The 22,354-nt window shown below is 39.2% G+C and overlaps 2 protein-coding genes across 6 annotated transcripts in view; both read right to left on the bottom strand.

Moving 5' to 3' along the window:
* Window positions 1-7,041, bottom strand: part of LOC116598881 (beta-galactosidase-1-like protein 2) — a 48,606-nt gene extending 41,565 nt beyond the window's left edge. For both annotated transcript variants that reach the window (XM_032358281.1, XM_032358282.1), the window contains exon 1: window positions 6,883-7,041. In XM_032358281.1, the coding sequence (XP_032214172.1) occupies window positions 6,883-6,968 (86 nt within the window). In that variant the 5' untranslated portion in view covers window positions 6,969-7,041. The remainder of the gene's footprint in view (window positions 1-6,882) is intronic.
* A 5,835-nt stretch (window positions 7,042-12,876) lies between these two features.
* LOC116599261 (beta-galactosidase-1-like protein 3) overlaps window positions 12,877-22,354 on the bottom strand; it is a 53,063-nt gene continuing 43,585 nt past the window's right edge. Inside the window, exons 19-21 of one of the 4 annotated variants that reach the window (XM_032359040.1) lie at window positions 20,210-20,326; window positions 20,008-20,069; window positions 12,877-13,208 (exon numbers count right to left, since the gene is read on the bottom strand). In XM_032359040.1, the coding sequence (XP_032214931.1) occupies window positions 13,169-13,208; window positions 20,008-20,069; window positions 20,210-20,326 (219 nt within the window). In that variant the 3' untranslated portion in view covers window positions 12,877-13,168. Of the gene's footprint in view, window positions 13,209-19,934; window positions 20,070-20,209; window positions 20,327-22,354 lie in introns of those variants that run through there. The other 3 variants (XM_032359043.1, XM_032359041.1, XM_032359044.1) reach the window with 3 other exon arrangements.

Raw genomic sequence — 22,354 nt, 5'->3', positions numbered from 1 at the left:
TATCTTTGCTTCATTGTAGGCTAAGTAAATTTTCAGTCTGAGAATAAACTTCTTCCTAGAAGAAGCCACATGTGTCACAATTTCTGACAAGGCCTCACACCATGTAACAAGACCTCCACATTCTGATTGCTACCATCCCTTTTGGCAGGTGATAAAGGTTGTGCAAGCTATAAACTTAACAGGTTACAGCAGAAACTAGGCAGAGGACCTGGGGCCTGAGTTCCCTATGGTGAGGCATTGACATTAGGCAGTGACTAGGAGGTTGTTGGGGGTAGAGGGACCAATCCTTCTTATGCTTTATCCCTTTCGTGGGTCATGATGACAAAGGACACATTGCAGGCTCCACACAGGCCGGATGGCACCTGACATGATCAAAAGTGCTGGGTTAATCTGCTTGAATGGAAAAAGGCAGATAAGCTGGTGACAAGCTTACAACTTCTTTCATGTGAAATGGGCCCCCGAACTGATTCTCAGCTCTCAGAGACAGTCTTTCAGGTGGGGTGGGAGAAGAGCCAGATCAGTCACCTACTTGAATGATCTCCTTGAACAGAGTGCGCTCATCAAGGTGGGTCTGAAATGGCCCTTGCCATGCCAGAAGGCATCTCTGTGTCACCTGTACCTTCAAATACTGCTTAGTAACAAGGGCCATCATAGGATTGGGAGGCTTCACTTGGAGTCACAGCCATCTCCTTCAGCTTTCTATCATGCACACAATGTGACCAGATTCAGACAAGCCAGTATCCACTCAAACAGATGTGGTAGAGACACCATCATTAACTGAGGCATACTGGCCTCCAGCAGAGACCAGGCAATGCCCATGCAATTTCAAACTGGCCATGGATATGGACAAGCTCGTACATGAGGTAGGAATCTACAGATATAGTTCTTCAATTTACAGAGCATAAGTCTTCATTGATCCTAAAGATTGGTTCTTTTGTCACTATACATAGCGTATAATTGAGAGATAACTTACAAATCCAATTTCCAGGTGCACTGTGATCTTATTAGGGCCGCCCTATGCAGAGGTTCACCTTCATCTGAGTCCAATGCATCATATTAAAGATACTGATCAAAAAACACTAACATTTTCATTCATCTAGGTGGTCATGCCAGAGACTATTATTTAGATGGCAGTTATGTTAAATTGCCCAAAAGATATCATCATACATAGAAATCTCCTCACTTGGATCTAAAATATAAATTTTCTAGTCATCAGTCCAAGATTCTGATATGGTTACAGGTTCCCATGAGGTCCCATTTTCTTTGGTATTCCATTCCCTTCAACTGCCCCCTTGGGGATGTTTCAGCCTTAATAGTCTATAAGCTGTACACTCCTCCCTCAGTGGGGAACTTGAGGGCCTAAGGAAGGAGCAGACCCTTCTTTGGCCCAGGCCAGTACTCTTAATGCCTCTAATCCAGAATAATGGCTCTTGGATCAATCCTGGAACCCCAAAAACTTCAGCTCCAGCAAAACAGAACTCTGTCCTTGTAGCTGATCCAGCTTCCTAATTGTGATCCTTGGCTTGGGGCCCAATGCTTTAGGCTCCTGCTTTGCTAGGACAGCATGAAATATTTCCAAAGGGCTTGAACCTTCCATACCAAAAGCTAGTATACTCGTTTTGCAGAGATGTGAGGTCATTTTGCAGCATTTTGCAGGTCAATGGCACTACTGCAACCTTCATACCTCTGTCCTTCCCTCTGAAAAGGCTTCTTGGTAAGCCAGGAAATGGCATAGCACCCAGGCTCCAGCAAGTCAGGCCAAGTGGCTGCCTACATGATCCAGGGACATGCTCTGGACCATTTAAATACTGTAGGAAGTTTATATGTGAATAAACACTAATTAGACCAAAACCTTGAGACGCATGGGTGAAGCAACAAAACTGCCCAACCACGTATTAATAATAGTAATCAACCACATTTTAGTAATAAAAAGTATCCTGATGTTATGTGACAGAAATTTTTCATTTGGGGAAAAATTTCCATTGTGGCATCATCAATAAAAAAAGGATTGTATCTCAACCTAGAAAGGGGTGAAAATTCTGCTAGATAACCCAAAGGACTCTACTAATAGCAAGACTCTGCTCTTGAGATGCTTGTGGTATCAGAATAAAATTATTTCATGAAACAGGGGAAACATAAATATGTTCAATATTTTTTTTAAATCCACCACATGATACTTATGTACATAGATACAGAAGAGATGGACTAGTTCTTAAAGATACAAAGAACCCATATACATGCAGATTAAACAGTATCTCCCCTTCAGATGACAGAGCTGAGAATCTCCCTCACATTGATCCACAAAAATAGAATGTGCTACTTTACTTATTTTAACTTATTTTTACTTACTTATTTTAAACGTCTGTCAGGATTTAAAGTGAATATCTCATATGGTCAGCAATTCTAGGAACAGAAATATACCCAACAGATATTCATTGCAACTTTGGGGGTTTTTTTTGTTGTTTTTACTTTACGTTATTTTGTTTCAATTCCAGTGTAGTTAACATACATTGCAACTTTGCAGTAGCTAAAAGATTGCGAACAATCGATGCCCATCAATAAGGAACTGTTTGAATAAATTATATCCCTAATGGACAATGGGGTAATAAATATAGCTGCCTTCTTATATATGCACAGAATACCCCTGAGAGAAGCCATTATTAGTAATCACCTCTGGTGGGGTGGAGAAGGGTGCCTAAGGGCCAGGAGTGGGGGGTTATTTTTCTCCTTATATTATTTGAATATTTAATCCTTTACATAGATTACCTACTCACAAAATAAACTTTGCAGGAAAACACAGCATGTTCTTGAAAGCAAAAATGCCACTATCTATCTGTGGGAGTATGAAAGCAGTGAATCCCATCAACTAAGGGTCTCTACTTAGTAGACCCCAGTGAAGAGTTATTTGTTTCATTACCATTAGCCTCTAAAAATACCCCTGCCCTTCTTTCCCAGGAGAAGTCTCACACAACAGGAACTCTTTTTCAACATGACCTTTAATATCCAGAGCAATAGATTTAAGCAAGAAATAAAACTTAGTGGGGAGGAAGCAGCAGCAGAACTGTGCTGGATGATGAGGGAGGAACGAGGAAGAGGGGGGCTGGCCTCCAGAGTCTGTTTCAGGTGCAAAATGCTCTGAAAAGACCTCTCTAAACTCCAGCATCTCCTGAATCTTTATTAGAAGAGCATTCCAGGTGATACAATGGAACTCAGTCATTACATCAAAGATTAAGTGCTTTTATTTCCCTTGCTACTTCCTTGACCCAAGGTACAGATAACTCTTTGGCCAACCTTCTGATACTTCTGCTGCCAAGGCTGTGTAGCTTTTGCCCTGAATCTCCTGGGTATCCCAGTCCCTTTAATCAGAAATACAGCAATAATGTCCATGCTCTTGCTCTAAGACACTCTGGTCCCCTTCGGTTGGCTAGTATGGCAGTGGAAAGAATCCCAATGCCAACTCTATCTTCCCAGCACAGGGTGGCTCAGACATCTTACCTCTCTCTTTCTCTGACTAAGCCACTGCCCAGGTAGCCATGTTTCTCCAGTTCTGTCAGAAAAATGACTACCTGCTGAAAGACACTTCCCAGATGCTGAAAACTTCACTACTAGAAGATGAAAGGAACAGTGTTCAAAGGGTTTGAACATTCCAGGGAATATGACTCAGGCCTCAAGCAGGGTAGAGTCCTAGAACAGGTAAAGCTCATAAAATCAGTGACCTCACTGAAGCGCAGGAAGAGAGACACAATTTGCCCACACATCTTGGAAGGCAGGACTGGCCATGATTTGGATCAAAGGTGACCAGGTCATGTTGCTAAGCTATCCACCTTCTCTAGAGAGAAGATGTTTATAGGCTCTCCTCTTTTTTCCTTCAGGAAGAGTGTGGGGTCTCGAATTCAAATAATGCCAGTATAGGAGCACTGAGTGAGGTAGAGCTGGGCAAACAGATGAACTTACCTTTGAGAAGGCATGATGCAGGGTGCCTACCTTGCCACTTTCCTCTCCTGACTTTTGCCAGCTAAAATATCAGGTATAAGAGATGCAAAGTTAATTGAAATATTGCTCAGTGATGCATTTATATTAAGTAAAAGAATCACAACCATGCCTTGATCATATCAAGCAGGCATTCTTGCGTCCATGGAGTGGGAGGAGGAAAGACAAGGAAAGGCAACCGGATTAGACATGGTTCCCACTGATATGCATCAAAGATCTCCAAATAATATACGGAGTAAAAGAAGCCAAATCAAAACAGAGTACATACTTTAGGATTACATTTCTATAAAACTCTAGAAAATGCAAACTTATAATATATGGTGAAAGCAACAGATCAGTGTGCTTAGGAGTTGGGGAGCAGAGAAGGGCTGGTGAGAGAGATGCATAGGGGCAAAAGTAAATTTCTAGGGCTGATAGATATTTTCACTCTCTTAATTATGGTGGTATTGTCACAAATGGATATATACACCAAAACTTATCAAACTGTATAAGCTAAACATGAACAGCTTATTGCATGACAATTATACTGCAATAAAGGTAATTTCAGACCACTGTTCAAGCTAAAAAATAGCAAAGGTTGAAATCATCCTCAAAAGTCATCTTGGTCTTCCTATTTCTCAGATACGATATAATCAAACAGCTTTGATTGACCGTGAACCAGCCCAAGGTAAAGTTCATGGGAAAAAAAACCAAAAGGCCCTCCCCCAACCAAATACCTGCCTTCTGAGGTACAGGAAAAGGCTGATCCTGGCAGCTCAGCTCCACAAACCTGCCGCTGAGTAGCAAATTCCCATGTGACCTATATTCCCCTGGCCATATCCACATTTCCAGCAAAGGTTGGGAAGGGTCCTCACTTCCCTTTCAGTTAATGATGGTCAAAACTAGAGCAAGGCAAGAAGAGGAAGCAACAAAGAGTGAGTTCTTCTCTGCCCTCCAGAGATAATCCTTGGTTTCCAGCCCATGGCAAACAGGAGGAATTAGGCAAAAAGCCCAATACCATGAAGGTGATAAAATTTAAAAGATGCCCAAAAGACACATATTCTGAAGGACCCTAAGAGATGGCCTTGAATAGGGGTCAGAGCTTCTCTGGCCTCTATCTTACCTGCTGAGAAATGAGAGATATCAGGAATAACGATTTACTAAGTATCTCAAACTATTTCCTCAGGCTTGAGTTATAGCTGTTCCCAGGCACCTCCATAAACCCGGAGTGACTCCTGTTACGGCCACTCTAACCCAGGCAGGGACATGGTTAACTCAGTTATGAGAAGCTCAGGCTTCACAGCCAGTCAGTTCCCTGACACCTCATCTTCTTTCCTGCCAGACACCAGCAAACACCCAGCTTCCTTCTTATACCTTTTCCTGTGGAATATTAGGATGTACTACCTGGCCCAACTCAAGCCCTTCAGAGCTGCCCCTCAATGCCCCTGCATAGACTGCCATATCCTTGACCTCCAACAATGGACAAACCACATGCTACGTGTGCAATTCTGGCCTTTCTCTCTGGGATGTGGACTTCTTGATACCCTGCTGTATTAAGTAATCCTCCTGGGCTTTGCATCAGCCTTGCATCAGGAGAAATGCTGAACATCCTACAAGAGCCAGGAGCAGTCTTCAAAGAGGAATGGATTAGAGATCACTGACAAGATGGAAAAAAGTCTTGGGAACAACTCAGGAAACAAAATGCCTCTTTCAGTTTTCTGGACCCCCGAGTGAGAAGAGCACCATTTCTTTCTCTCAAACAATATTATGACACCCTCATCAATTCCAAAGCCAAGAAGAGGTAAAACAAAGACACGTAAGTCTGAAAAAGATGGAAGTAGAGTCACTGAATGTGTTCTGTGCCAGCAAAAACATTCAGATATTCATCTCCATCAAAAACTTCCCTATTTTCCAGAGGAAATTTAGAGAAACTAACAAAGGGGTTTAGCAGAAACAAAAGATAAAGCTGAAGGGGTGGTGTGTCTGCCCCATCACCTGCTTCAAAGTTAACTTGCAGTGCCAAAGCATTTGATACTCCTGGTCTGCCTTCCCAGAAACACTGGAGGTTTTGAATATGAAAAGTGCCAACCATCGACCTGAAAAACATGGTCAGGACAGTAGAATCCTATAAATAGATACAGTTTATGAAAGTTCTGGGCCACGGCACCCACTGGCTGTGGGTAAGTCCTTTTGCCATTAACACAACCACTTGCCACAAATAACAGTTTGTAAAAGGGGTTTGGGAAGGAGTGAGCTGATGACTGACGTACGTGGGAAAGTGGAGAGAGAAGACATATCAGTCTTAAAGTGGGGCTAATAAACCCAGAATTGAGGACCTTGAAGGACCCGTGGGACAGCAATCTCATGACTGTCTGGGCAGGCGATATCAACCACATCTGTGAGCCTTGGAGCTCGGGCTTCTGATGAATAGAGAAGAATCCCAGCAGGCTTGGCAGGAAATGTGGGGACCCGGGAGAACAGCAGAAGTGGGCTCCCCAAGGAGGACTAGAGAAAGAGCAGTGATCGGGGGACATCTGACAGAGTCCTGAAGGCTAGCTCTGCTGCTCTTCCCAGAGAGCTGGGGGTATCCACGAGAAAAGCAGAGCCCGGGCATCACAAGCTTCGAGAAAGTGGGGGAAGTTCTAGGGCACAGAAGCCTGGGGACTAAGAGCACAACGCCTGGTGTCACCCGGGAAGCCTGGATCTCGAGGTAAGAGCAGAGTGCCTAGTGATGGAGAGGAACGCCAGACCCAGCAAAAAAGAGGCCGAATACGCCTTTCCAGTGGGGTCTCGCGATTCGCGGGACGCGGACACCTGGGGCTGCCTCCCTCAGGTGAGAAGGGAAGCGAAAACTGTGGGTGTGGAAGGCTGAGATGTCCGGAGTCCGGCAGGTGTCGGGCGGGGCTCTCTCACCTGCGGAGCACCAGGAAACCCACGATCACCAGCAGCAGGAGTCCGAGTGCGCGGCCCGGCTTTCGCCCGATGCTCCACTTGCCCATCGCGCGTTCCCGCGGCGCGCAGAGACCTCAGCTAGCACTGTAGCCAGAGCTCAGCCGCGCGCGGGAGGCTCGGGGCCGGTGGGGGGGCGGGGCCGCACTCTGGTCGCCCGGGCGACCGGACCGCGTCCCCCCGCCCCTGGCCCACAGGCGCTCATTGGCTGAGCCCTTGGGCCCCGCCCCCCGCGCTTCAAGTTAAGCGTAGGCAGGGGCGGAGCCTGACGGAGGCGGGGCGCACTGCCTCCCCAAGCAGTTTCCAGCTCCAAGAAGGTTCCCGGGAGGCTTTCCGGGTCTCCTCCGTCACCTCCCCCTAGTCTCAGGGAGGCGCTGGTTGTTTCTATGTTCCTTCACGTGGTATGCAAACAGGTGCAAAGATACTGGGCTCCTGTTGCCCAGTCCTTGCGGATCGTAGAGCACACCCACCAGCGCTCTACATTAGCAAGCATGTATTGAAGGCGGTGCCTGCAAAGCCGACACAATGTTTTAGAACAGTTCGGATTTGGAAGAAAAACATTTTGAAGTAGTGAACTACCATATGAAAAGTCAGAACATTGTGAAATTTCCTTTAGACATGTTTTAGGACAGTGTGGTTCACGTTTGAACACCGTGGGGTGTGGTGAGGTGAAGAGGAACGAACACCAAAATATTTTTTGCCTTTAGTTTCCACAAGTCTTGTTCTGGTCCTGACTCCCAGTAATTTCGGTTTTTCATCTTTAAAAAGTCCAGCTAAAATCCTCACATTTTATGAAAGGACAAATACAATTCCTGTGGGTACAGAATTATGTCACAAAGGATATTGTGTAATATTTGGACAAATTTATGCTTTCTAACAATCACACACCCAATTCATCCCAAGAACAAAATTCAGATTTTACTGAAAGAAAATCTGAAACATTTTCTAGGAAGGCTAATGTTATTTCAGAGAACCCGAGGTTCTAGAAAATATCCCCTGTGGTGTGTTTCAAAGATTTGTTTTAAATTCATTTGTCAGAGAGAAAGCACGCACAAGCAGGGGGAGCAGCAGGCAGAGGGAGAAGCAGGCTCCCTGCAGAGCAAGGAGCCCAATGCGGGACTAGATCCCAGGACCCTGGGATTACAACCCCAGCTGAAGGCAGCCAGGCAGCCCTCTAACGGACTGACCACCTAAGTGTCCCTGTTCCATGTTTCAAAACCATTTCCTACACATGTACATAGTTTTGAACTTGTAAAGCTGATAGGGACAAAATGATATTTTACTTCTCAGAACAAGTTCAAGTTGCAGAGTTTGGTGTGAAGGATCCTTTTACAAGCATTAGGCAAATATTTACTAGAGAGAAAGTTAAACCAAGGAGAGGAAAGAACAACCAAACAAGGGTAGGGGTAGGGGTAAAGATAGCAGGGCCAGAAACATTCTTGGAGACACTTAGAGAAGTAGCTCTCCTTTCACACTTTATAAAATCAGTACTTTTCTCCATTTTTTTAAAGACATGATAGTTATTAGGACTATGGTGAAAATATTCTGCTATAACTGAGAGAAACGCTAGCCCATGAGATACGGAGAAAGTGTCAAAGGTTAGCCCCCTTTTTACCTTTGGAGACCTGGCACATACCCAACATTCACCCTTCTCTCCTTGTGATATTGCTGGGAAGTAGTACAATCAATCACACATCAGGGTATCCTGAAGTTAATAATCAATACCATGGGGCTAATAATACACTATATGTTAATTAAAAAATAAAACATTTATTAAAAAAATAATCAATATCAGCATCTCCATATTTTCTTCAGATATTAGTAAAAACCTGATAATATGAGCTATAAAACCTCTGAAATTCTTGGGCCATCCCTGTACCCCTCATTTTTATTTATGAAAAAAAATAAAAATAACTAAGGTCTTTAAAAAAAAAAGTCATTAGGGGGCGCCTGGGTGGCTCAGTGGGTTGAAGCCTCTGCCTCTGGCTCAGGTCATGATCTCAGGGTCCTGGGATAGAGCCCCACATCAGGCTCTCTGCTCAGCGGGGAGCCTGCTTCCTCCTCTCTCTCTCTCTGTCTGTCTACTTGAGATCTCTGCCTATCAAATTAATAAATAAAATCTTTAAAAAAAAAGTCATTAGGGGCGCCTGGGTGGCTCAGTGGATTAAAGCCTCTGCCTTCCGCTCAGGTCATGATCTCAGGGTCCTGGGATAGAGCCCCGCATTGGGCTCTCCGCTCAGCGGGGAGCCTGCTTCCCTTCCTCTCTCTCTCTACCTGCCTCTCTGTCTACTTGTGATCTCCATCAAATAAATAAAATCTTTAAAAAAAAAAAAAAGTCATTAGCCCTTAACTTTCTGGGAAGCTCAGAACCATAGATACAGCTACCCACAATTTAGGAACAATTTCACTTTATCTGGCTTTAATGATACCACAGAGAGTGTTACAAAGATAGCACTAGTCTGAGAGATGTTTTGCTGAGGAGTTGAGACTTTTGGTTTTTAAAATATTAGCAAGATACTCCTTCAAAATACTCCTTTCCAAAATATGTAATGAATTTAACCCAAAGTAGACAATGACATACTCAAATCCTGGGAACAGAAGCTACAGTTAAATGAGCAGGCCTGGTAGAGATGTAAAAACTGTGCTCTGGCAAAGTGTGTGAGATGAAAACAAATCCCTGATGTTCAGGAATCACTATTCACAGGCTACCTTTCTGGCGTCATTGGTTTAGAAAACATACAAAACTTTTTTTTTTTTTTTTTTTAAATGAAGTCCTGTTATCATCCTCAGCCCACGACTTTAAGTTAGAGCTCCAACAGACCCAGAGAGCTCAGCTCTTTCTTTGAGAAGTCACCTATCCCACATAGTATACAAAGAACTCCAGAGGGGAATAAAAGCTATAGTCATTCAGAATCATTACAGTGGAGGCTCTCAAGAAAAATAATCATACCAAACTAACCTTATTGTCTTTTTTAATAGGTAACAAACAGGTTTATAGATCAATTGTGTCTTATTTTTTCGTGCACTGTGCTAATGCTTTAAGAGTTATGTATCTGAGTTATGTATCTGAATTTTAGAAAAACATTTGATGAAATCTTTCTTAAAGTCATGAGAACAAGATGCAAAATGTGGCTTCTGTGATAGAGCAGGTCCTTGGGCCCCTGGACCATGGTACAATCAGCTCTTTTTCACCTTCCTCCTTAAAGATAGACACTTGCACCAGCCCTCCCCACCCACTCACTCCAGCTCTTTTGCTCCAGGTTACATGACAAAACTAGTCATGATGCCAAGTTGCCGAAGATTCTTGAGCAAATAAATTAAGAACATGGAGGAATTTCTGGGAATGAATGAGGACAATTTCAACCGTAGATAGAAAATAGAAAGTCCCAAGAAGGTGATTTAGGCCTTGGAAAAAGAAAAAGAAAGCAAATCCAAGTTAAGATAAATAAGTCCTCTCACCCCAAGAGATATGTCAGTGGGACTGGAAGGGACATGTATGCACTGGGGAGGGATGCACTGAACTTCATCATTGGCCTTTGAAGTCCAAAAATATCACTTTTCAGCCTCAGCCTTTGAAAGGCAGAAAGGCCAAAGACCTAATTCATTGAGAAGTAAGCAGCAAATGTTTAATGACTACTGTGGGCTGAACACTGTTTAGGTGCTTGCAGTACATCAGTGGGAAAAAAAAGATGAGGATAAAATATAAATTTCCCTTTGAAATTTATATTTTAGCTGAGGAAGAAAGAAAACAAAAATTAACAAATTAATAAGTAAATTCTAGAGTATGTCCAGAGATAATAAATTGCATGGCAAAAGGAAAGTAGATAAAGGAAGGAGATTGTGAGTGTGTGTGGCGGGGCGGGGGGAAGGGAATGCACAGAGGAGGCCTTACTGAAACCATGTTAACTGAGCAAAGATCTGAAAGAGGTGAGAGTTAACCATGCATGCAAATAACTGGAGGAAGGGCTAGGCAAGCAGAGAGAACCCACAGTGCAAAGGCTCTCAGGCAGGAGCATAACAGAGTGTTCTGGGAACTGCAAGGTCCGTGTGGGAAGTGAAAGGGAGGGGGAAAACTACAGGCCGTGAGGACAGAAAAGTACAGGGGCCTAACGATGGAAGGCCTTTCAGAGGACTCTGAAATGAAATGGGAGCCATTGTAGACTTTGGACATCAGTTATGCTTTGAAAGACTCCCCTGGCTCACCAGGAGTGGGTAAGAGCAGAAGAAAGAAGACCAGCTTTGAGGCAGCAATCCCAGTGGAAAATGATGCTGGCTCACACAAGGGTGGTAGGAATAGAGAAGGTGGGAAGTGTTGGATTTCTGGAAATAGTTTGAAAGCAGAAACTGGAGGACTGTTGTGATTCTATGATCATTTGTGAGGTGAGAGAAATAAGGCGGATTCAAGAATGACTCCAACATATCAGAAGTACAAATTGGGCTGGTTGAGTTTTGAGATACCTGTGAAGGTGCTAGAAGAGATATCACATAAGCTATTGAATGCACAAGCCTGAAGTTCCCAAGAGAGGTCTGTCACGGAGATATAAATTTAGACACTGACATAGAGTTGGTATTTAAAGGCAAGAGTTTGAGTGAGCTCACCAATGAAGTAAGTGCAGACAAAGAAAGAGAGGACAAGGATGAGCCCTGGGACACCTGACACTCAGGAGAAACCAGTGAAGTTGAACTAAAAGGAGCGGCCAGTAAGGTAGGAAGAACACTCAGAAAAGATGGCATCCTGAATGCCGAGAGAGAGAAGTTACCAAGGAGGAAGCAGTAATGGCCTACATTACATGGTGCTGACAGGTCAAGTTAAGACTGATAATGAATCAATGGATTCAGTACAATGGATTTTGGTGACTAGGGTGCAGGCAGCTTAGGTGGATGAGGGGGTTAGGGGCAGGGAAGCTGACTGGAGTAGGTTGATTTTTTTTTAAGATTTTATTTATTTATTTGGCAGAGAGATAGCACAAGTAAGCAGAGCAGCAGGCAGCGGGAGAAAGAGAAGGAGGCTCTCTGCTGAGCAGGGAGCCCGATGTAGGACTCAATCCCAGAAGCATGACCTGAGCTGAAGGTAGCTGCTTAACCAACTGAGCCACCCAGGCGTCCCTGGAGTAGGTTTAGAAAGGATGAAGAATCTAAGAGTGAAAGGGGAATCAGTAATTTGAAGAGTAGCTGGTGGTTCTTAACTTGGAGTCAGGGGTAGTATTCTATCGTCATTTCTATTTTGGATAGAAACTACCACATACTTGTATGCTGATAGTGATCGTGACCAAAAGAGATGAAAACTGTGAAGCAGCAAAGCCCTTACAGAATCTCTGGAGCAATGTCCTTGAGTAGGTGAAGTGGCTAGCGGCTGGTGACCGAGTCAGCATACATCAGCATACATAGGATCGCTCAAGGTCTCACTGCATTCTCTGTGATAGAATGATCACTTAGGTTAATTTCAAATACAGACAGTACAACATTGTCAGAAATGAGAAATGGACTCATCACTTGAATTTGTTGTTAATATCTGATTATTAACTTTCAAATGTAGGTATATATTTGAGATGTGACATGAAGTAAAACATTGAAATTTTATTGATAAGTTTAAGCAAAATAAAGTAATAATTAATGATTATTATGGAAACATTACCATAATGTACAGAATTATTCTAAGAACTTTCAAATACTTAAGCACATAGAGAAGTACATTAATAGCCAGTAACAATATTAAGAGAGTACATTAGCGTTACAAGTTCTAAAGAAGAATATCCTATCTTCTCTGAGCCAACAAATGTATGTAAATAAATGGTCTTTAGAAAATAAAGAAGATGGGGCACGTGGGTGGCTCATAGGACTCTTGGTTTCAGCTCAGGCCCTGATCTCGGGGTTATGAGATCAAGCCCTGCATTGGGCTCCACATTCAGTGGAGAGTCTGCTTAACATTCCCTCTCTTCCTCTTCCTTTTCCCTCACCCTACATGCACTCTCTCTTCATCTCTCTCTCTAAAATAAAGAAATACATCTTAAAGAAAATAAGAAGATAGACATCTATTTACATAGCATACAAAGTAAAAATATAAATAATAATTAAGAGCTATCGGTATTGTTATATCACAATTTTACAACTTTAGAACTATTTGATGTCTACCATTCATAACAATAAATAACACAATTTTTATAAGCTGAATTTAATTATTACATAATTTCATTGCAGCCTTGAGTCTTGGAAAAAAGTATTCTTTGGGAATTCTTGCCTTCTTGAAATGTCATGAGGAGGAAAATCTGCAACATGATATGCAGCTACATCTATGATAAATCACATTCAATCCAGATAGGACAAAGAATGAACATGTGAAGAAAGGATGAAAACATTAACCAAAAATTAAATACACTTTTACTCTCACTACCAAACTTCAAAAGGACAGACTTATAAAATTTTAAGAAGACAATTTCTTATTATTTGAGTCTATAGAGGCTAAATAAAAAGTCTCAAAATAATTGCTCTATCTTGCTATTTTCCATCATTTCTAAACGCCAAAAGATTTTTACAAATCTGCCCAACTTATGATTCCCAGGTGTGAATTTCCTTCTATACGACATGTCACTGAAAACATTTTCCCCAAATTATATTTTGCTATGCACCAGTTAGTGATATGAAATATCCATATTTTATCTATCAGGTATCTGGATATATAGAAACAAAGAGAAATTTTCTTAAAGTTTGACATCATAATAAATTAGTGATGAGTTTAACTATGCTTCTCCTTTACTTTGTTACCATGATATCTTAGTTTAGCACAGCAAACTAAGAAATATTTATAAAATGAAAAATTAGGAAACACAGATGCTATGTATTTGTCATTAGCAGAGGACATACATGGTTAAAGGAATTACAAGTATCATTTATGACCTTCAGCTCCTTATTTAGAAAGTAATTTCAGCGTGGTATAAAGTAAGCATTATTCAACCAGAAACAAATTTCATAACATACAAGATATTTTGAAACTCTCTTGTCCCTTTACTTTATGCAAGATGTTTAGAAAGACTGAATAGCAGCTAAAACATGTTTAAAAAAATTTAAGCTTTAGCAAAGAAAATTAAAGTTAAGAAAAAAAATAAAGAAATAAAAAGAAATAAAGAAAAAACTTAAGCTTTAGCAAAAGAAAGCAAATCAAAGCCAAAGTCTAACTTTACAGAAAATAATAGCAACATAGAAGGCCATACAAACAACAAATGATTTATTTTCTTGAACCTGCTGAAAAAGCAGCACATTGATATGCTTTGAAATGAAAAGTTATCGTAACATGACACTTGCTGAGGAATACTAGTACTCTGTGAAAATGAAAGCTGAAATGCAGATGAAGTTTCAGAGATTATTTTTGTTATCTTGAAGTACAGTTACATGACTCCATTGTTAGATTTTTATATTCAGTATTTAAAAGGATATATGTTTGGGGGAATGCAAATCAATGCTACAATGAGGCAGCATTTCACACCCACTAGGATGGCTATACTGGTTTAAAAAAAAAAAAGATTAAACCAAGTGTAGTGAGGAGATGTGGAGAAATTACAACCCTCGTTCATTGTTGGTGGGAATGTGAAGTGGTATAGCCACTTAGGAAAACAGTCTGGTGTTTCCTCAAAAAATTAAACATGCGTCCCAGCAATCCCACTCCTAGGTATTTACACAGGAGAACTGAAAAGATATGTTCGCACATAAACTTGAGTGTGAATGTTCATAGCAGAATAGCCAAAATTCACAATAGCCAAAAAGCAGAAAGAACTCAAATATCCACTCATTGATGAATGGATAATCAAAATGTTGTATCCGTATAACAAAATTTAATTTATCCTTAAAAAGGAATGAAGTACTGATATATGCTACATAAATGAATCTTACAGACATTATGCCAAGTGAAAGAAGCCAGTCACAAAGGGCCACATATTGTATGATTCCATGTACATGGAATGTTCAGAATAGGTGAATACATGGAGATGGAAAGTAGATTAATGTTGTTAGGAGCTGGGGAGGGGCAGAGGGGAGTGACTGTAAATGGGTACAGGATTTCTTTCCAGAGTGATAAAAATGTTCTGGATTTAGACAATGGTTACAACAACCTTATGAATATATGACAGTAAAAACTACTGAACTGTAAATTTTAAAAGGATGGGTTTTCTCATATATGAACCATATCTCAATTTCAAAAACTTTTCTCAAATATAAAGTACTTCTATTTGTCCTTTTTCTATGTATGGAACTAGAAATATTTGCGTTATATATTGAGGCTAAATGTTTAGGAACTCTAGAATTTACAACTCTAGAATTATATCTTTTCATGAGTTCAAACTTTTATCATTATCAGTAACTCTCTATATCTGGTAATGACTATTATTATTCAGTCTACTTGCCTGATATTAATATGGTTACTCCAGATTTTTTAATATGAATTTGCATGGTATATGTATATTTATATTTTTAATTGAGGTATAGTTGACACATTTTATATTAGTTTCAGGTAGAAACACAGTAATTCAACAATTATATACATTACAAAATGCTCACTATAAGAAGTGTAGTTACCATCTGCCACTATACAAAGTTACTACAAGATTATTGACTATATTCCCTATGCTGTGTTTTTCATCTCTATGATTTATTTTGTAACTGGAAGTTTAAAACTCTTAATCCCCTTTACCTATTTCACCCCATACCCTCACTCCACCTCCCCTCTAGTAACCACCAGTTTGTTCTTTGTATTTATGAGTCTATTTCTGTTTGTGCATTTGTTTTTTAGATTCCACATATAAGTGAAAGCATATGGTGTCTGTCTTTCTGTCTGACTTATTTCACTTAGCATAATACCTTCTAGGCCTATCCATGTTGTCATGAATGGCAAGATTTCAATCTTTTCATGGCTGAGTAATATTCCCTTGTGTGTATGTGTATGCGTATGTATATATATATATATATATATATATATATATATATATATATTATGTATGTATATGAATGTGCGTGTGTATGTATGAAATTTATATACCAGAACTTCTTTATCAATTCATCTATCCATGGATATTTGGACTGCTTCTATATCTTGGCTATTTTAAGTAATGCTGCAATAAGCACAAAGGTGCACATTTTTTTGAATTAGTATTTTTGATTCTTCATGTAAGTACCAAGTAGTGAAACTACTGGATCATATGATATTTCTATTTTACATTTTTTTAAAGATTTTATTTATTTATTTGACAGACAGAGATCACAAGTAGGCAGAGAGGCAGGCAGAGAGAGGGGAAGGGAAGCAGGCTCCTGGCGGGCAGAGAGCCTGATGCGGGGCTCGATCCCAGGACCCTCGGATCATGACCTGAGCTGAAGGCAGAGGCTTTAACCCACTGAGCCACCCAGGAGCCCCTGTATTTTACATTTTTTAATAATTTCCATACTGATTTCCATAGTGGCTGCAAGAAATTTACCTTCCCACCAATAATGCATAAAAGTTCATTTTTCTCCACATCCTCACTGACACTTGTTATCTTACTTTTTTAATACTAGCCAATCTCACTGATGTAAAGTGATATCTCATTGTGGTTTTGATTTGAATTTCCCTTATGATTAGCGACACTGAGCATCTTTTCATGTGTCTGTTGGCCATCTGTATGTCTCCTTCGGAAAAACGTCTATTCATGGTTTTATTTTAAATCAGATTATTTGGTTTGTTGGTGTTAAGTTGTATGAGTCCTTTTTATATTTTGGAAATTAACTCCTTATCGGCTGTATCATTTGCAAATACCTTTTCCCATTCAGTAGGTTGCCTTTTCATTTTTTGGTGGTTTCCTCTGTTGTGCAAAAGTTTTTAATTTGGTATAGTCCCAGTTGTTTATGTTTTCTTTGATTTCCCTTACCTGGGGAGACATCTAGAAAAATAATGCTAAGGCTGATTTTCAAGAGTTTACAATCTATGTTTTCTTTTTGGTGTTTCATGATTTCAGGTCTGATATTTAGGTAGTTAATCCATTTCAAGTTTGCTTTGGTATGTCGTATAAGAAAGTGGTCCAGTTTCAATATTTTGCATGTAGTTGTCCAATTTTTCCAACACCATTTATTAAAGAGACTGTTTTATTCTTGTTACCTTAGTTGTAAACTAATTGACCATAGAGGTGTGAGTTTATTTCTGGGCTATTTTGTTCTATTGATCTATGTGTATATTTTTGTGACAGTTCCATACTGGATTACTACAGCTTTGAAATCTTGAATTGTAATACCTCTTTGTTCTGCTTTCAGCTAGTTGGGGTCTTTTGTGGTTCCATACAAATTTTAGGATTCTTTGTTCTAGTTCTGTGAAAAATGCTATTGGTATTTGATAGGGATTACATTGAATTTGTATATTGCTTTGGATAGTATGGACATTTGATAATATGAGTTCTTCCAATTCATGAGCATGGTATATTTGTCCATTTATTTGTGTTGTCTTCCATTTCTTTCATCAATATCTCAGAATTTTCAAAGTATAGGTATTTAACTTCCTTAGTTAAATTTATTCTTGGTATTTTATTCTTTTTGATGAGTTGTTAATGGGATAATTTTAATTTTTCTTTCTGCTAATTCATGCATGGTATTTTTTAAAATGATTTTATTATTTACTTGCCAGAGAGCGAGCAAGAGCAAGTTAAGATAGAGCATGCAGAAGCAGAGGGTCTGGCAGGTAAAGGGAGAAGCAGACTCCCTGCTGAGCAGAGAACCTGATGGGACACTCGATCCCAAGATCCTGGGATCATGACCTGAGCCAAAGGCAGATGCTTAACCGACTGTGCCATCCTGGCATCTTGTGTGGTATGATTTTTTATATTAACTTTCTATCATGTTGTATACTATGTTAAAGGTGTATTTCTTGTAAAACTTATATATTTCTTTTTTGTGTGTCTGACAACTTTTACCTTTGGAGGGTTTACTACATTTACAAAATTTACTATGGTTGCTAATATATTTGTATTTATTTCTACTATCTTAATATGTGTTTTCTACTTGTACTTATTTTTTACATTATTGTCTACTCCTTTTTACCTTTTATTGGTTAAGTTTTTTAGTTGCCTTTTTTTTCCTCATTCTATTTGCCCCCTTCAGGTTTTTTGGTTTTTTTTTGAAAGTTATAAGTATTCAGTACATTAAACAGTTAAGCTAAATTTAACATACATATTCAACAAATTCAAAGTTAATATATTAGCATTACGAAAAGCTTAGATCTCCCTTGTTTTTGCTATCACAGCTCTTCCACCATAGATATTTTCTCCTAGTCTTAGAATTTTATACAGATTTTGCCCTCAAATTAGACATTAATATATTTTTTATTGAATTAATGTTTCTTGACTGTATTTGCATATTTGTCAACATCCTTCCTTTGTTTCACATTTTTTCTTGAATCTCAGACCTTACCACTGGGGTCATTTTCTTTCTGCTGACATATGTTCTTTAGGATATCTTTTCTCCACTGAGGTTTACTGAGAGACTTAAGGTACAATGCCCTAAGCATCCATGGTCTGTAATGAATTAGCTTTCCTGGTATGCTTCTATAAATTACAGTAAGGAACTAATCACTGAAAATATTTCCTGTAAGGTGTTATCTTATGGAACCCCAGTTAAGAAAGGCTGCCTCAGAGTTCCTTTTAAAACATGGATCTTTTGATGATATAAAATCTTTTGGCCCTTGTTTGTCTGTAGGGTCTGTATTTTGTTTTCTTTTGCTTTGTTTTTCTTGAAGGACCGTGTTGCTAGGTAAAGAGTTTTAAGCTGTGAGCCCTTTTCCTCTAAAACATTATATCTTCTGGATAGTATTGTTGCATTCATATCCGCATTCATAAAAAATGACATAGGTATGGAGTTGAGGTATAATAATAGAAGAAGAGGTATAAATCAGAGATACCTGTATTCAAACATCTCTTAAACCTTGGTTTCTCCATCTACAAAGTGGAAAAGCTGCATGGTTGCTAAGATTAAAAATAACATATATATTATCTGAAATATAATACATACATATGATTTTCAGGATTATTATTTGTTTATTCCCTTGGTCTATAGATTATCCTTAGATTTTATGGGTTTGAGTCTATAGCCTCGGAGAATAAAGTTTTATGTAGAAATTTTGTGGGTGCATGATAAAATTCTCTTTCAGTGAGCCAGACATTCAGACTAGTGGGAGAAAAGATCATCTGACTCCTTAGTTCTCATCCCAACCGGGAAGGTTCCTTCTTCCCTTTTGACACCAGATTATTTGCTAAATTTGTTGAAGCTCCTAGGCACCATATCTAGGTGCCTAGGTAATAAGATTTTGTTGTAGTGCAATGGTTCAAATTTAGGTCAAGTGCTATAATTTGATTATAAAAATGTGATTCATTTCCAAAGGTGTCATTTGAGGAAATCCATTTGACTAATATTTGTCCACTATCAGTAAGAAACTTGCCTATATCCAGATAGATGAGAAATAAGACAACACAGAATGCTCCATGGCAGGCTTTGCTGTCATACCTGTCAGAATCAAATTGCTATACCTTCTCTGACTGGATATGACCCACAAGGTCACCTTGGAGACACACAGGCTGTAGGAAAATGCCTGAAGACGTTTTTCATGGCATCTTGTATTCCCCCCCTCCTACAACACACATACACACACACATATACACTCTCTCTCTCACACACACACATCAGGAATTTACCATTCAGCATATACAGTACTTTCTTTGGCATAGAGAGAACACTAATCCTTACTCTCTCTTAAGCCAGAGACTCTTTTCTTCCTTCCAAATGAGTCAGAAATAAAATCTGGTATTATTTTATACATATCTTCCTAAAGGCACATTTGATTAGAGAATAAGAATATGCCAAGGATTAGGCATTTAACTAGGTAAATCAGTCATTAAAGATTTTGAAGACTTTTTGAAGCCTAAAAATAGGCATCACATGGATATACTATAATATTCATAACAATTTCCTTTTTTATTTTTTAGCTTATTTTTACATTTTTGCTATTGTAGGCAATACTGATATTCTCGACATAAATCTTCCTACTGTGAATTCTAACAATCCTAGAAATGTATTATAATACAGTCTTACAGGATGGGTTCATTTGTAGTTTGGATGTATGACCCACTCCTCCTTTTCTCAAACAGGATGATCTAGGGAGAAAAGAAAGGCTAACAGTAAGAAAGGGTAAGCCTATTCAGTACAGAATGAGAAAGACAATGAACTGTATTCTGGGGATGAAGGCAGATCTCAACATTCATGAAACATAAAAGCAGGGGTAGGGGTGACTCACCTCATTGTCTTCTGGATGAAGCCAAACACCGGGAAGGTAAAGTGTTTTCTGAGGTCCAATAATTGAATATCGCCCAAGGTTACGTCCATTGATGAATGCAAATCCAGAATTCCAGGTCTGGAAGGAATGGAGTTTTGAGACATAGGAACAGATTCACACTGGCAAGGTAAAACCTAAGGCACCTTTGGGAGTGAGAACAAGACTCAATGCTTTGAGGCGATGGAAGTGGCAGTGAGTTTAGAATGGTATGTTCGAGAAACTCTACTAAGATGTAGCTGATTTAGGGGTGACAGAGAAAAACATGAATCAAACCTTTAATGCTAATGCTACTGTTGTTCCTGACCCATGATATATAATGGTATGGTTTTTTTTTTTTTTTTTAAAAAGGAGTTGTTCTGCTTCCAGAGATAAGTATTAGATAATAAAGATGAATACTAAAGCTAAGAAGTTATAAAAGTTATACATTTTTAAAAACCTGCTCACAATACCATGATGAGTGACAGGACCAAGATCTCGGCAAAGAAAACTGAGAGATAAGAAGACATTGAGACAGTTTTTCCAATAGCAGCATCTGCTTATTCAGGAAGAGGTAGCTGAGAAGCTTAGCAGAAACTTCTTTAGCCTCACAAGTTTAGGGAACAAAAACTGGATACCAAGGAACCTTATTAAATAATTTACACTCTGGGTTGTGATCCTGAGCACCTGCCTAAACCCAAGGAGAAGAGTGAACTAGAAATAGACTGGCCATTGTATGAAAGCCTTGATTCAAATCATTTCTGTCCTCATAATTGTACTAAGGTGATTACTAATGCACTTAATCAACTCTAGAGGTGGATGTAAATTCCTGATAGCATCTTAGGCTTTAAGTTATTTCTAGCAGTTTTCATATGTAATTTCTGGAACTCAAAAATATCAAGCAGATGAGGTTGGAAAAGACAATATAATAAAAAATACTACACGGAACAATAGGCAATAAAAACAAATGCACAGGTGATGCAGATAATGGATTTATAAGTACCAGGCTTTCAAAGAATTATGCTGAGGCACCTGGGTGGCTCAGTGGGTTAAGCTTCTGCCTTTGGCTCAGGTCATGATCTTAGGGTTCTGGGATCGAGCCCCACATCGGGCTCTCTGCTCAGCAGGGAGCCTGCTTCCTCCTCTCTCTCTGCCTACCTGTCTGCCTACTTGTGATCTCTATCTGTCAAATAAATACATAAAATCTTTTTTAAAAAAATAAATAAAAGAATTATGCTTATTAAATTAGTTTGCTCATAGGGATTAAAGATAAAAGCTAGAATTTTGACAGAGAAGTAGAAACTATTTTAAAAAGTCTAAAGTTATAGAATGAAAATTCTAAAATTAAAAAATATAATAATTAGAAATAAGAATTTAACAGATATTTCGAATAGCAGATTCGATACAGCTAAATAGAGAATATAGCTAAATATAGACTCAGTAAACTGAATAATAGGAAAGAAAGTTTCCAAAATTAAGCTTAGAGGAAAGAAGAGTAAGAAACATACAAGACAGGAAGAGACAAAAGGAGATATAACAAAATGGTTCTAACCTATAAAATTGGGGGCTCTGAAATGCTCCAGGTAAAAACAAAGATTGCTAGACATTAAATAAAACAGTTATATGATATTCATAAGAAAACCATCTAAAATATAAAGGAATTATAAAAATAAATGAATAACAGAAAAAGATAAAATAGATAAACCTTAAGCAAAAGAAGTTACTATAGCTTCATTAATATCAGAAAAAAAATTTTAAAGATTTTTTTTATTTGACAGCGAGACAGCGAGAAAGGGAACACAAGCAAGGGGAGTAGAAGAGGGAGAAGCAGGCCTCCTGCTGAGCAAGGAGCCTGCTGAAGGGCTCTATCCCAGGACACTGGGATCATGACCTGAGCTGAAGACAGCTGCTTAATGACTGAACCACCCAGGCACCCCTAGTATCAGAAAAATTTGACATTTAGGCAAGAAGCACAACTAGAGATATAAAGGAACATCTCTCAATAATAAAATTTTTAATCTAAATGATAATGATACATATAAAAGCTAAAAGTATAGATTCAGAATATCTAAGCAAAACTGATGAAATAACAGGTGAAATAAAATTCATAACCATAATGGAAAATTTTCA

This window comes from Mustela erminea, chromosome 9 (genome assembly GCF_009829155.1).
Source record: "Mustela erminea isolate mMusErm1 chromosome 9, mMusErm1.Pri, whole genome shotgun sequence".
Lineage (NCBI taxonomy): Eukaryota > Metazoa > Chordata > Mammalia > Carnivora > Mustelidae > Mustela > Mustela erminea.
This window is presented reverse-complemented; position numbering and strand designations above follow the sequence as displayed.